Below are 15,785 nucleotides of genomic sequence, written 5' to 3'. Positions count from 1 at the left end.
AGCGCTGGGCAGTAGACGGTCACATGTAAATGCAATGTATTCCAAGTAGGCTCGCAGCTGTAGCACAAGTCGTGTTGCTGCACAGTGTACAGTTTAAGATTCTGTGTTACAAACCGGCTAGAGATGAGGGGGTGGAGCAGCCTCGCCACAGTGCTGAGCAGTAGACGGTCACATGTAAATGCAATGTATTCCAAGTAGGCTCGCAGCTGTAGCACAAGTCATGTTGCTGCACACTGTATAGGACTAAGATTCTGTGTTACAAACCGGCTAGAGATGAGGGGGTGGAGCAGCCTCGCCACAGCGCTGGGCAGTAGACGGTCACATGTAAATGCAATGTATTCCAAGTAGGCTCGCAGCTGTAGCACAAGTCATGTTGCTGCACAGTGTACAGAAGATTCTGTGTTACAAACCGGCTAGAGATGAGGGGTGGAGCAGCCTCGCCACAGCGCTGAGCAGTAGACGGTCACATGTAAATGCAATGTATTCCAAGTAGGCTCGCAGCTGTAGCACAAGTCATGTTGCTGCACAGTATACAGACTGCTGTGTTACAAACCGGCTAGAGATGAGGGGGTGGAGCAGCCTCGCCACAGCGCTGAGCAGTAGACGGTCACATGTAAATGCAATGTATTCCAAGTAGGCTCGCAGCTGTAGCACAAGTCGTGTTGCTGCACAGTATACAGACTAAGATTCTGTGTTACAAACCGGCTAGAGATGAGGGGGTGGAGCAGCCTCGCCACAGCGCTGAGCAGTAGACGGTCACATGTAAATGCAATGTATTCCAAGTAGGCTCGCAGCTGTAGCACAAGTCATGTTGCTGCACACTGTATAGGACTAAGATGCTGTGTTACAAACCGGCTAGAGATGAGCGGGTGGAGCAGCCTCGCCACAGCGCTGAGCAATAGACGGTCACATGTAAATGCAATGTATTCCAAGTAGGCTAGCAGCTGTAGCACAAGTCATGTGGCTGTGAGACGCTGTGTTACAAACTGGCTAGAGATGAGCGGGTGGAGCAGTCTCGCCACAGCACTGAGCAATAGACGGTCACATGTAAATGCAATGTATTCCAAGTAGGCTCGCAGCTGTAGCACAAGTCATGTTGCTATAAGACGCTGTGTTACAAACCGGCTAGAGATGAGCGGGTGGAGCAACCTCGCCACAGTGCTGAGCAGTAGACGGTCACATGTAAATGCAATGTATTCCAAGTAGGCTCGCAGCTGTAGCACAAGTCATGTTGCTGTAAGATGCTGTGTTACAAACCGGCTAGAGATGAGCGGGTGGAGCAGCCTCGCCACAGCGCTGAGCAGTAGACGGTCACATGTAAATGCAATGTATTCCAAGTAGGCTCGCAGCTGTAGCACAAGTCGTGTTGCTGCACAGTATACAGACTAAGATTCTGTGTTACAAACCGGCTAGAGATGAGCGGGTGGAGCAGCCTCGCCACAGCGCTGAGCAGTAGACGGTCACATGTAAATGCAATGTATTCCAAGTAGGCTCGCAGCTGTAGCACAAGTCGTGTTGCTGCACACTGTATACAGACTAAGATTCTGTGTTACAAACCGGCTAGAGATGAGCGGGTGGAGCAGCCTCGCCACAGCGCTGAGCAGTAGACGGTCACATGTAAATGCAATGTATTCCAAGTAGGCTCGCAGCTGTAGCACAAGTCAGCATGCTGTATGTTACAAACCGGCTAGAGATGAGCGGGTGGAGCAGCCTCGCCACAGCGCTGGGCAGTAGACGGTCACATGTAAATGAAATGTATTCCAAGTAGGCTCGCAGCTGTAGCACAAGTCATGTTGCTGTATAGACTGCTGTGTTACAAACCGGCTAGAGATGAGCGGGTGGAGCAGCCTCGCCACAGCGCTGAGCAATAGACGGTCACATGTAAATGCAATGTATTCCAAGTAGGCTAGCAGCTGTAGCGCAAGTCATGTTGGCTGTGAGACGCTGTGTTACAAACCGGCTAGAGATGAGCGGGTGGAGCAACCTCGCCACAGCGCTGAGCAGTAGACGGTCACATGTAAATGCAATGTATTCCAAGTAGGCTCGCAGCTGTAGCACAAGTCATGTTGCTGTAAGACGCTGTGTTACAAACCGGCTAGAGATGAGCGGGTGGAGCAGTCTCGCCACAGCGCTGAGCAATAGACGGTCACATGTAAATGCAATGTATTCCAAGTAGGGTCGCAGCTGTAGCACAAGTCATGTGGCTGTGAGATGCTGTGTTACAAACTGGCTAGAGATGAGCGGGTGGAGCAGCCTCGCCACAGCACTGAGCAGTAGACGGTCACATGTAAATGCAATGTATTCCAAGTAGGCTAGCAGCTGTAGCACAAGTCATGTGTTGCTGTGAGACGCTGTGTTACCAAACTGGCTAGAGATGAGCGGGTGGAGCAGCCTCGGCCACAGCGCTAAGCAGTAGACGGTCACATGTAAATGCAAATGTATTCCAAGTAGGCTCTAGCAGCTGTAGCACAAGTCATGTTGCTGTGAGACGCTGTGTTACAAACCGGCTAGAGATGAGCGGGTGGAGCAGCCTCGCCACAGCGCTGGGCAGTAGACGGTCACATGTAAATGCAATGTATTCCAAGTAGGCTCGCAGCTGTAGCACAAGTCATGTTGCTATAAGACGCTGTGTTACAAACCGGCTAGAGATGAGCGGGTGGAGCAGCCTCGCCACAGCGCTGAGCAGTAGACGGTCACATGTAAATGCAATGTATTCCAAGTAGGCTCGCAGCTGTAGCACAAGTCGTGTTGCTGCACAGTGTACAGACTAAGATTCTGTGTTACAAACCGGCTAGAGATGAGCGGGTGGAGCAGCCTCGCCACAGCGCTGAGCAGTAGACGGTCACATGTAAATGCAATGTATTCCAAGTAGGCTAGCAGCTGTAGCGCAAGTCATGTTGCTGTGAAGACGCTGTGTTACAAACTGGCTAGAGATGAGCGGGTGGAGCAGCCTCGCCACAGCACTGAGCAGTAGACGGTCACATGTAAATGCAATGTATTCCAAGTAGCTAGCAGCTGTAGCACAAGTCATGTTGCTGTAAGATGCTGTGTTACAAACCGGCTAGAGATGAGCGGGTGGAGCAGCCTCGCCACAGCGCTGAGCAGTAGACGGTCACATGTAAATGCAATGTATTCCAAGTAGGCTCGCAGCTGTAGCACAAGACATGTTGCTGTAAGATGCTGTGTTACAAACCGGCTAGAGATGAGCGGGTGGAGCAGCCTCGCCACAGCGCTGAGCAGTAGACGGTCACATGTAAATGCAATGTATTCCAAGTAGGCTCGCAGCTGTAGCACAAGTCATGTTGCTGCACAGTGTACAGACTAAGATTCTGTGTTACAAACCGGCTAGAGATGAGCGGGTGGAGCAGCCTCGCCACAGCGCTGAGCAGTAGACGGTCACATGTAAATGCAATGTATTCCAAGTAGGCTCGCAGCTGTAGTAGCACAAGTCATGTTGGCTGTAAGATGCTGTGTTACAAACCGGCTAGAGATGAGCGGGTGGAGCAGCCTCGCCACAGCGCTGAGCAGTAGACGGTCACATGTAAATGCAATGTATTCCAAGTAGGCTCGCAGCTGTAGCACAAGTCATGTTGCTGTAAGATGCTGTGTTACAAACCGGCTAGAGATGAGCGGGTGGAGCAGCCTCGCCACAGCGCTGAGCAGTAGACGGTCACATGTAAATGCAATGTATTCCAAGTAGGCTCGCAGCTGTAGCAGAACGGCTCGGTCTGTACAACTAATGATAGTCGGCATGAACCATTCTATTCAATGTAAATGAGGTCGGTAGACAATGGCCGTGCTGGCTTCTGCAGAGACAATCCTGGCCCACTTGTCTCTCTAATGAGCGATCATCCTGGTCCGGCGCGGTCCCCGAACTGTTTAACTTACTCATACCGTCTAGGTCGTAAAATTTCAAGTCCGCCAATCCTGTTCTGTATATTTTCTAGATTGAATTATTTAGTTCCTTATTCGGCTAGTACTAACTAAAATTCGAAATTGATCAATAGTAAACTTTATACGAAATCGAATTTAAGATGTTAGAAAATTCAAAAAATTATGTACAATGTTTTAGTTTTAAACTGGATCAAATATCAAAAATATTAATTCACTGACCGCGTTTTGAGCATAAAGCACATCGAAGACATGTTTTTAACTTTCAGAAGTATACGCATGGGCTATTTCGTAGCTTATTCCACCTTAGTTCAGGAGTCCAGAACCTTGAATACGATTGACACCATACCTAAAATCCTGTAGACTGTAGATAGCATTTGTTCTGAATGGTATGTTTATTAGTGTTGCTGGAAATAAAAAAATACCAATCCCTCTTTTGAATTCTTAATTGTCGTATTTTTACATATTTTTTAACACGAATTCCTTCTTCTATCTTCTGCTTGTTTCCAATCACTAAAATCATAATGCAATTGTATTTTTAAAACCCCTTCTAATATTTTAAGAATGTAATTTATAAGGTTTATAAATGAACTAATATGACATATTTATTTAACGCATTCACTTGTCAAGGCACCCGAAAGAAACTTCTGGAGCAAGAGATTTAAAATTCCCACCGACCTCCCCTATAACACCTATATTCTCAAAAATGTTTCAAAGAATTACATTTGACTGCTTAGCTTTCTGAACCCTTTGTAATACCATCTTTTCATTAGTACGGTTTAAGTCCATATCGCAATATATCAGACGTGTCGGCTTTTGCATTAATAAGATTCTTTACTTCAAGCCTTGTAAGTGAATGTAAGTTTTTTCGACAAACTTCAGAAATACTATATACGTGGTAATGTACTGAATTGTTCACTCTCTTTTTTAACAGGCTGTCTCCAGTTTCAAGCCCAAATTAGAAAAAACGATTCTCCCAGATTTCCTATTTTTTCAGAATTGGAGTACTTCAGGGTACCTTCTTGGAACTTTGTTTCTTTTGTAAATAAGTGATCTGCTTGAATGTGTTTTATTGCAGTTTAAAATGTTATTCTGTCGTCATTTCATTATTTACAGATGATACAATGTTTTTTAAATGATAATGATTACAATTTACTTTTATCGTGCATTCAGTATACCTTCTTGACAACTTTTCATGCGCGCTATTAAAAATAAATAATTTCTTAATTTAGAAAAGACTGGTGGCTCTGAGTTCTGCTTTAATATCTTTTTATAATATACAAACTTTTCTACTTGACGACACTATATAACAAAATTTGGCTGTTAATGTTCTATGTGCTTACCTGGATGTTGAACTGAAGTGGAACTAATATATAAAAAAAACTTATAAAACAAATACATTTTCAGATTTTGTCCTCAGGCATGTTGCGTCTTGCATTCAATGAGTTTCAAATGATTTTATTTTATATTAATTAGATTGTGATTTATTTTATTTATAAGATTTGGGGCATTATAATTTTGCTTTAGAAGAAATAAAAAAACGCCTAGGTTTTTGGCACAGATGTGTGTTTTAACTATAATTTAAATTTGCATTTTAATCGTGATCGTAATTTGAAATTTGAAATTAACACATGTTTAGGTCACGTATTCAACGTCAATTTTCATCATTCCACTTTGTTTATCTTGACTGTTTTCTAGCTTTTTGTACTCAATGTATATATATATACTATATAGCTATTTCCTAACTAGTGAACTATATATAAAACACTCTTTTTCGCAGTGTTCTGTCAACTCGATCTCTCTTTAATTTGGTACATGAAGTATTATAACCTTAACTTTCCTCCAATATATTGAACATTAGTATATTTAAAACAAAATTCGTACTGTGCGACCATTTTTTGATGAAGACTACTATTTTCGTGATTGTTAAGTTAGCTCCAGTTCTCCTTCCTCTTAGTGTAGCGTCTGAAATGTGACGCTGTCACACACGTCTTGTGACTCCTTGAATCTGGAGTCATGTTCGTCTGAAGAGATCCAAAATCTCTGTAGCTCTGTAACGAAAAAGCTAAAAATAAACTCCTTACATCGGTTCGACAACAGCGACACCCAGCCCAGAAAACATAATATAGTGTAATCTAAGTGAAGAGGTATTCTCATTGTCTCATCAGGTGCACAATTGAGTCCACTACGATGTTTTAGACACGATATCTAAGCAACCGAGTTTTTTTATACATACCGCAGCTATGGCGGGAAGGGTTAAATCAATGGAAATATTGAGTTAAGCTCCATTTCAACTACTTTTTAAGAGTTCCTAAGAAACAAGATAAGGAGTTTATTTTGTGTATCTTCTTCGCCGACCTTTTTTTCGCTCTCTTCAGACTTAACATGGCATTCCAGGAGTAGTCTGTGACAGCGTCTGAAGCTGCACTTAGAGGAAGGCGAACTGGAGCTAAACTAAACATTTATATTGATTCATCCCTTCCACCTTAGCTACTACTATTTAAGTTACAAGAAATCATACTTAGTAGTGATATTTTATTTCATGAAGAAACAACTGAAGTGAATAATGTGCGCCATTGTCTTAATGGCCTCACTCTGCAAACTCCGTATGTAATGTAATTTGTTCAGCAATGGTCCTACGTTTGATTAATGTTTCCCAAAGAGCCCCCGCGCCGGTCGAAAGGGTACAGTGTGACAGGCTGCTGTTTGTGACCATAAATTGTTTTATCGCCTCTCGTGATCCTCCAGAGCGCCTATTTCAGTCGGACCCGAGTCGAGTCGAGGTGTAGATCCCCAGTGGTCCTTTAATAATTAATTAACGGCTCGGCTGGCTGGCCGGCCTAGCGGGCGAGTGGCGGGAGAGAGCGGGCCTCGGGCTCTCGGACCGGTTCCTGTGCGGTGTTGTCAGATCTCCGACCTCTCAGCCGCCGCAGCGCCTCGCCGCGCCGCCGCACTCGCTCTGGAGTAGTCACACACACATTCCATCACCGACACCAATTATTTCCTACACAGATAACTCCTCACGTACCATTACCTTCTTTCTCTTTTTTCGTAAAACCATCAGATGTGGCTTGCCGCTGCACGAAGGGCTGATTCATGTGTGACGTATCTCCTCACACCCTCCCGTAAGATATTACACTATCTTGATCTACAGATTAGTTATGTCAGTCGTAATGTAAAAATGGATATCTGTCGAGGATCGAAATCGTTGCAGCTCTTATGATTTTCTGACTAAAGAAGTAGGTAAGTCTTGTAAAAATTTTAAAAGCGTGATATCACATTTAGTATAAAACTCGAGTTTTTTTGCTTGCATTATTACACAAATAAGAGCCACCAAACAGCTCGTAGGAGAAACTTCACTAGTCCGAGGATGACGATGGAATGGACCTCCTCATATTCGAGTATTAAATATGACGTTGCCGGTACTTCTGGGAGGTTTTAATTCTGAATTACCTTCGGAGAAGCGGGGATACTTTTTCGAAAAGTATTAGTATTTCACTTAGAGTAAATTATATTGTGCTCTATACCAGATGTTACTTCTGTGTGCGGCTCGCACACAGACGTCATTATACTACTTGGTAAAAGTACTTATGATGTAAAATGGTGGAGCCACTATGAATCTTTTCCAATGTAAGATTACATCAGGTACATAACGGGCATTAATATTAAGTGTTCATGGTTAAGAGAATCAGAGTCTAACCAGACACTTACGTCATGATTTGCACATGTAGGAGCATTTGTGGTTCAAATTAATTATATTTCTTACGTCACAGCATATGTTAACTTGATAAGGAAAATACAAATACACAGGTCTTGGAATCCTAGTTCTATCAAAAAGCGTTTACTTCTAGCCCTTGTCATATACTTCCGGTCTAAGGTACATCCAGTACCATAGTAGGGTTTGCCTTGTCACGATGAAGAAACAAATATATACAAACGTAGAACTGAGAAGTGTACTTCGAATAAAATAGGTACTTTCGGGCGTTTAAATTTACTTACGGTGCCACAGTTTAATTTTCCTTATTGCCCCGATAGAAAAACTACATATGGATGTAGCTCTCGGAAATATACTTCTGTCAAAAAGCGTGTACTTCCGGCTCTTGTAATCTTCATTCGTTTTAAAATATCTCCAGTGCCTTAACAACAGTTTCCCTTGTCCCGAAAATATACATACACACTAGGAATGAGAAGCCTATTACGGCCTGGGGGAAATCCTACCTACTTCCGGTATAAGGCGGAAATGTTTATTAAGTTCAACAATGTGCAGTAGTTACAATTAGATGATTTACATTAGGGTAATCTTTAGTAAAGTTTAGATATTAACTTATTTTATTTGCTATCTGCATTATAATATTGATCAAGTATACACACTGTGTTACAATGTGTACTTAGTATTTTTAAAATTTAAATGTAAGCAGATGTTTCAGCCAATTTATCGACCTTAAGCTCAAAGTGTCAACTACTGGTTAGTAAGTGTCAGCTAAATTTGGATTAAAACAAATTCTACAATTTTCTGCATTCAAAAATATACCATGTACCTGTTCTAATATTTATCTTCATATAAATTAAACCTTTCTCGGATATCTATGAATATTTATCACACAAAAATTAGCCAAATCAGTTCAGCCATCACAAGATTGGTACTTAGCAACAGATTTTGCGATTTACTTTTATTTATAAGATATCCAGTCTACCTGTAGAGAATCTTAAAATGTTGTAATCCAACCTTTACGTAAGTTCTCGTAAGTATTTACCTGACTGTAGGATAATGAAATGAAACGTTTATTCTCTCTTCACAATCAATTAATTGTAACAAAACAACGACAATATTATACTTCTATACCTAGACTAGTGTTTGATCAAATAACGTGTTAACTAATTAGGATGTGTTTTTCTATTATTGAAAACAAATGTTATGATAGGAATTATTAAACAAAACAGAAATATTAGCTGCTGCAGAACTGCTGAGAGAATAAATACAGGATTAAAACAAATTCTACAATTGAATACAGATAAAGAAGCTAACATTGACACTGTGTTATCTAATAACTTAATAATTTTATACTTTTTAATAAAAGTCACTAGCACTGTATAATGATAAATATTTTCCATTCGAATGAGAAGATTCGACATATTTGAATGCGATTTCCCTAATAAATGCTATTGATACTTCTAGTATTATTGTTCACTTTTAATAAATTAAAATTAGAGGAATTGTAAGTGAAAACCTAAAGAAAAATATCTTTAACCTTAAAAGCGATTATGTATTTTTAATTTGTGTAATTTGACATGGTACATGAAATTACAATTATTTGAGAGGTACTTAAAAATCTGTTTCACTCTTCGACTTCAGGGTCCCAAAACACGGTATAAAAAAATTTACTCTAAAGTGGATCAATGTATTGAAATATATTCCAGAGACTATCACTTATTTTTGGAGTGTTAAGAATGCCATTTAAAAAAGAAAAGGCTCTCAGTGGCCTAGGTGTGAACACGTAATTGCGTGCGAAACCGCGGGTGTTTGCTACAGTAGTCATAAGATAAAATTACATATTGTAAATACTTCTGTAAAATTTCGAGTAGTAATTTAAATTGTTTTTCCTGTCGTCAGGATAATAATATTCTTTACGTGTTTATTTCAGAAAAAAATATATAAAAATATTGATTTAGTACATTTAATTTTTTGCAAAGCTCTGTTTTTAACAGGATATTTACTAGCCCACAGTTTGTTTTATATCTAGTGCTCATTCATAAACCCCAGTGAGGTTGGAAGTATAGAAGGACGTGATGAAGGCTCAACAATTAATTATGGCTCCAGACTAATTACCGCTACATAAAGTGCTCCATAACAGTTTACATTTGGAAACTAAAAATACTACCTTCACACGTCAATTAACGTCGCAATTAAAACATCCTCAAGCGTGTTCTGTTTTATTTATTCACCGCCCAGATTCAAATTTATTCATCATATTTATTTATTCATTGCGGGTCATTTCAATTGAGGGGGCTTAGCTCTAAGATTCGCCTGTGGGGAATCATGCCTCTGATGCATACGACCTAGACCGTGCTCGATGAAAAGACGATGGTTCCAGCGTCAACGTTGTAGGCTACTTCTGTTGCAGAACCACCTTTAGTAACTGGTTATCTCCTGTACTTGGCAACCTTGGCAGCGTACAAATTATTCTTCGCAGGACCACATTACAACCTATATGACCAGTAAAATATGGCATGGATCATATCGGCCCCATATCCTTGAACAACTCCGTGTCAAAGTCCAAGCAACAGTAGATAGATTATCATATCAACACGCTTGATGGAAACAATGTATTTGGTGACCGCGAAAACCACGTTAAATCTCTATATCACGTGAGCTTCAGTCTCTGACTAACTTGCTATTGGAAAACCAAATGTTACTTTTTCCGTTTTGAGCATTCTTTGTTGAAGTCTAGTCCGAGCATGAATGAATGGAATATGATCACTACCCTGGCTTCCAAGGAGAGTAGAGTCCATCCATGCAGCTGAAGCAGTGGGTTGCGGACTGCCCTCTGCTTCAACCCTCATTTCTCCCATGAGTACTCCGTAAAGAGTTTTCCACCGTTACAAGAACATGGCGAGTTTAAACAACTGACTTCTCGACCCACGTTGAATGGGATAATCTTGTAATACTTATAAAGGATTTGCGCACGTGAAACGACTAATTAGGGACGGCGAACGATAGAGAGAGGACGTCTTGTCCATCGTAGCGCAATGTAACTTAGAAAACACCAGTTGATGCATAGAAACACGAACAAAGCCATCCGATAGCTAAACTTTGTCAACGGTACTATACCACTGCGATAAGTACGAGAAAGGATGGATGAAAAAAATTTCAAGCGCTGTTGAAGCTTAAAAGATATTTTGCTCGCTGATTAAGTAAATATCCGCATTAGCCTTCTTCAGCCCTGACAGAATCTTGGTCAACGTCGAGATAATGTAATTTCCTATAGACAAATATCTCAAGAACAAGACACAGAGTTTTGTAAGATGTACGTAGGGGCTGTAATGATCTTGGTTTTTTTTTATTTTGCCGGCCTGGCAAGAGACAAAACACATGGAAATTAAATGTAGCCCTGAAGATCACATGAAGTTCAAGAACATCAGCAAACCAGAGAAGAATTGCAACAGAAGACAAATCACTGATTCATTCGTTGCCATCTCAAACCGTACATCTCGAAGTACCAAACTCGTCTACTGATGATACCGAGTTCTGATATCGACTCCTGGCAGGTTCGACCCGAGTTATGCCGCGTACCGGTACGTCGAATTTTTCTTTCCGTTTCGTGGATTCGAGGTTCTGAGCTGCAGGGTTCTGCGTCAAGCCATGAGTCTGATATCCATGGGCATAGACGTAGCCAGCGAGAAGATCTAAGGGGTCGGACCTACCCCAATTTTTTCAATTACTTTTTTAGTGAACGATTATTGTGATTTAGATAATTCAGTATTACTGATATGTACTGCTGAAAGATCGTTCTCAACAAAGAAACGGGTCAAGAACGTTTTAAGGAACAAAATGGGGCCTTACTCTCTGTCCACCACGAGAAAATATCAGTTGTCTGGACCCCCCTCCAAATCTTTTCCTGGCTACGTTCTTGTCCATTGGTACGTGAAGAGAATGGACAGATGTCCCCTGCAACTGGTGCAAAACACCAAAGATATGTTCCGTTGTTAATAAAATGAACAAATTGTGTTAGTCATTTTGTTTAATAATTTTCCTCTGTTTATTTAATTGAGTTATATTATTTATTTAACTTGTATCGATATGTTTTGCTACCTGCAGCTCAGAACCCGTCAGAGTTTGATGGCGGGAAAGATGTATAGGCCGAAACATTAGACAGGGAGAAAGTGTCCCCGTAGATCGGCAAAGTTAAAGAGTCGGATGACCTGATGACGAGGGCGAGATGGCATGATAAGAGAGACCAGACGCACGAGCACGCCAGTCACGCAACGGGAAATCCGAGCTTCTCAGGTTACTCGCGTGCGTATTACTATTGAAGTCCCTCCCCTCCGCCAGCGCTGTCAGGTTCGCTCCGTCTTCATGTACCAATGACCGATTGTTCTTTTTGGGGTATGTCAGGTGTCAAAACAACGGTCCATTGTTTGTTTATAGATTTATCCGGTTTGTAAACTTGTTTCGGTAATGGTTATACCAAATGTACATGAATGATTTATCAGACTGGGGTATCCAAGAGAGCAGCATTACATATTAAAGTGGTGCTTTTGAACAATGTGAGATGTTGTATCCATAAGTACTCAAAAAAGAAAAGATAAGCTAAAGCAACTGGAAGTCGTGATAGTGTACATCGAAGTTGCTAACTAAACAAGTTATAAGAGAAACTAAAATTAATTAAATATTTAATTGTAAGGCTAATCAGCACATAATAAGGTAATTGTTCTAATAGCTATGAAATTTTCACTATAATCCCACCTAATAAACGAATTATACCCATCCAGTAAATGTTTTGAAATATCCTTCATTTAGACCCCACCCAAATCAATAGTTTTTCAACAATATTTAAATTTCTAATTTTTCAATTTCATTTAATATGAATTGGCTTAGAGTTAGTGATATGAGCTATAGACTTTAAATTTTGCGTGGAGCTTCATTTCTATATAAGCAATATCGAGCTCGATAGTGATACAAGTCACTTTAAGGTCTTTGGCTGAGCGTTGGCGAATGTTTTCATATTGGTATTATGAGTAACGTGATGGCAACTTAAATCGCAGAATATTTTAACTTTTAAACACACTGAGTGCAATAATTATTTGCTCGTGTGATATATATGTAGGTAGCGTAATGAAATTAGATTTATACTTGAAAATTTGCATACAATCTCAACGAAACTCATTACGGGACACATGGTGTGGTGTACTCCTGTAATTAAATGCTCATAGGTTTGACAATCACGTTTTAGTGGTATATATATATTTCAAAAAATGTATTATTCCACAAATAAAATAAATGATTCTGTTGTCTGAAACTGGAGTGTCCATGAACTACTAGGAACATTTGAGTGCATTTTGTGTGTTTTGATCCTGTTTCTCTTTCATAAGGATCTGTCTGTGTTGCAGGTACATCCACAGCAAGGAGAAGCCCTTCAAGTGCACGGAGTGCGGCAAGGGATTCTGCCAGTCCAGGACTCTGGCCGTCCACAAGATCCTGCACCTCGAGGAGTCGCCCCACAAGTGTCCTGTGTGCAGTCGCAGTTTCAATCAGCGCTCCAACCTCAAGACCCACCTGCTGACCCACACCGACCACAAACCTTACGAGTGCAACTCCTGTGGAAAAGTATTCCGTCGTAACTGTGACCTTCGGCGTCACGCGCTAACTCACGCTGTAGGAGACGTCCCGCCTGACGTGCTCGCGGAGACTCTTCAAGGTGGAAATGCTCCTGAGAATCTTCACAAAGAGTTTGCTTCCAGTAATTCTCCTAATGATAGCAGATCGTCCGATGAAGACCCGTCCAGAACACCTTCAGTCGAAAGAACTTACGTTTCTTCAGAGATGTTTTCTCAATTCCGACGACGTTCTCCGTCTCCTGGGTCCCCGACAAGACGGCACTCTCCGTCACCGGTGTCGATGTTCCGTCGACAATCTCAATCCCCAGTTTCCGTGTTCCGTCGGCAGTCGCCGTCCCCCGTGGCAAACATCAGGTGCACATCTCCACAGCCCGGTCCCAGTAGGATATCATCCACTTTCAGGCGTCAGTCGCCTTCACCGATCCCCATGTTCAGGCGTCAGACCACGTCACCAGTTCCTCTCTACCGGAGGCATTCTCAGTCTCCAGTACCGATTTTCAGGCGCCATTCTCCGTCTCCTATGCCGATGTTCAGGCGCCATTCGCCCACCAATCTTTCCGCTCGGAAACGCTCACCGTCCCCCAACTCGACCAAGTGTCACCATCCTCACGATCCCGTGTACACGATGAGGCCTCCGGGGTCGAGACCTCAACTCCAGGTTCGCAGAGATCTTCACGTATCCATCCCGCCCTCGGCGACCGTCACCAGCAATCAAGAACTGCCGAACGCTTTAGGCCTGGGGATATTTCGCCGCAAACTACCGGAACCTCCTGACATCCCCCCGGCCGCTTCCTCGCCGGAGTGCCCCAAGTCCGGTGCTGGGCCCAGTGACTCCACTCCTACTCCTGCCGCAGTTCCTGGCCCCTCCGTCGACGCCGAGCCTGCGGCCGTCCCCGCTCCTGTTCCTCCACCGGCGCCGACCCAGGGCCCCACCACCAAGAAGCAAGGCTTCAGCATAGAGGAGATCATGCGTCGATAAGAATAGTAATAATTGCTCAGACACATGCCAAATCGTCGGTACTGTAAATTGTTTTGTAAATAGTCATAGTATGGATGACAAACTATAGTTCCACATGTGCCGTGTGTTATTGTTGCATTCAAGTATTTATAGTGTGAATGGTCATACTCATGTAGTGTGTGAAATACTGACAAGCTTTCATTCCATTGACTATCACGGTTTGTACATTGGTGTGAAAAATCATTTTAAAATCGAATGTTGTATATAGAATGAGAGGCACTGTCATGTCAATTTATCTATTTCAGAAAAATGTATTTTTCGATGATTTTTCAATACTACTTGTTTCCTAAAATTAATTGTTCGTAGCAGATGAATAACTAGATGAAACTTCCGTCCGTTTCGTGGTATTTTTCATTCTTAATAAGGTACAAATTGTACTTTTTTGTGTGGAAATGAAAAAATAGCGGATAAGAATTAGTTTTGGGGAGTATCTCGAGGTAGCCGGGTGTTGTTTGCCGAGGATAGCGGAGCGGCTGCCACAGTAGTTTGATGGCTCCCGCTTATCGAGTCGCTGACAGGGCGTTTCCTGTGTGACCAAGAGCAGTTTTTATACGTCCAGGAGCTTGAGAATGCGGGCCATTGTGTAATTACCATATGTTAAGTGCCTTGTTGAGCATTTCCTGCAAAGTAATCCGTTTACACCGACAACTAGCTTACAAGACGGAATTCATTATATTTAATCGTACAAGATCTACATCCTACTACTGTTTCAACAAGTCCAAGTAGTTCCCGTCATTCATTTTTACAATGTAAACCTATTCGTTTTTTGTACTTTTTAAACGTTTTTTATGTCAATGAAAATAATGTGAAGCTATTACAATGTGTTTTTGTAATAAAGGATTTATTGGAGGTTATGTACAGGTGAACTTTTATGATGATGTTATGTTTATAAAGATTTACATTTTACTTTGTAGTATGTGAGTGAATTGTTGTATTGGTAAAATGAAATGTACATATTATCTGTTAGTAGTTTATTCTTTAAGGATTGAAATTTTTATACAATTGATTTTTTTTGACATTGTGATGTTTGTGAATAAAATGATTTTCAAGTACTTTTGTTTCTTTGTTTGAAGTCTGTTTTTGACGATGGAAGGATTGTGAAAGAAACAGGATTTTTCTGGATATTTGGCATCGTTTGCCATTGTAATACAATATAATCACTAACAACGCTACGTTTCAAGATCTGCAATCCGATCTCTTCTTCAGGTAAATTACTAACTAATGCATGATTACAACTAGGTTGAAGTAAACAAAACATACCAGAGTGTTGTTGTGGCAGGCATAGGAACCACAACAGTCATGTTGTGTGTCTATTCCATTTACACTAACACTAAAATATGTACTTAATAAAAACTAAACATTAATTATTAATACTGAACTACAGAATACAGGTTACACTAGGTCGAACTCACTGGCCAACCAAATAGAACGGTTTGTTTACTTTCGTTTTCTTCTGTACTATTGATAAAGTCTTTTCTAGCATCATTGTAATTTTCATATGTATAACAATTTGTATGTTTGTTCTTGAAGGTGCATTCAA

General features: G+C 41.3%; 1 protein-coding gene across 1 annotated transcript in view; it reads left to right on the top strand.

Annotated features, from left to right (window-relative positions):
- The window catches only part of LOC124362158 (protein bowel), a 46,085-nt gene extending 30,788 nt beyond the window's left edge, over positions 1 to 15,297 (top strand). Inside the window, 1 exon segment of the mRNA XM_046816400.1 lies at positions 13,000 to 15,297. Coding sequence (XP_046672356.1) covers positions 13,000 to 14,206 — 1,207 coding nt within the window. The 3' untranslated portion in view covers positions 14,207 to 15,297.
- The last annotated feature ends 488 nt before the right edge of the window (positions 15,298 to 15,785 follow it).

This window comes from Homalodisca vitripennis, chromosome 5, assembly GCF_021130785.1.
Source record: "Homalodisca vitripennis isolate AUS2020 chromosome 5, UT_GWSS_2.1, whole genome shotgun sequence".
NCBI lineage: Eukaryota > Metazoa > Arthropoda > Insecta > Hemiptera > Cicadellidae > Homalodisca > Homalodisca vitripennis.
Note: the sequence above shows the minus strand (reverse complement) of the source record. Positions and strands in the feature narration are given on the sequence as shown.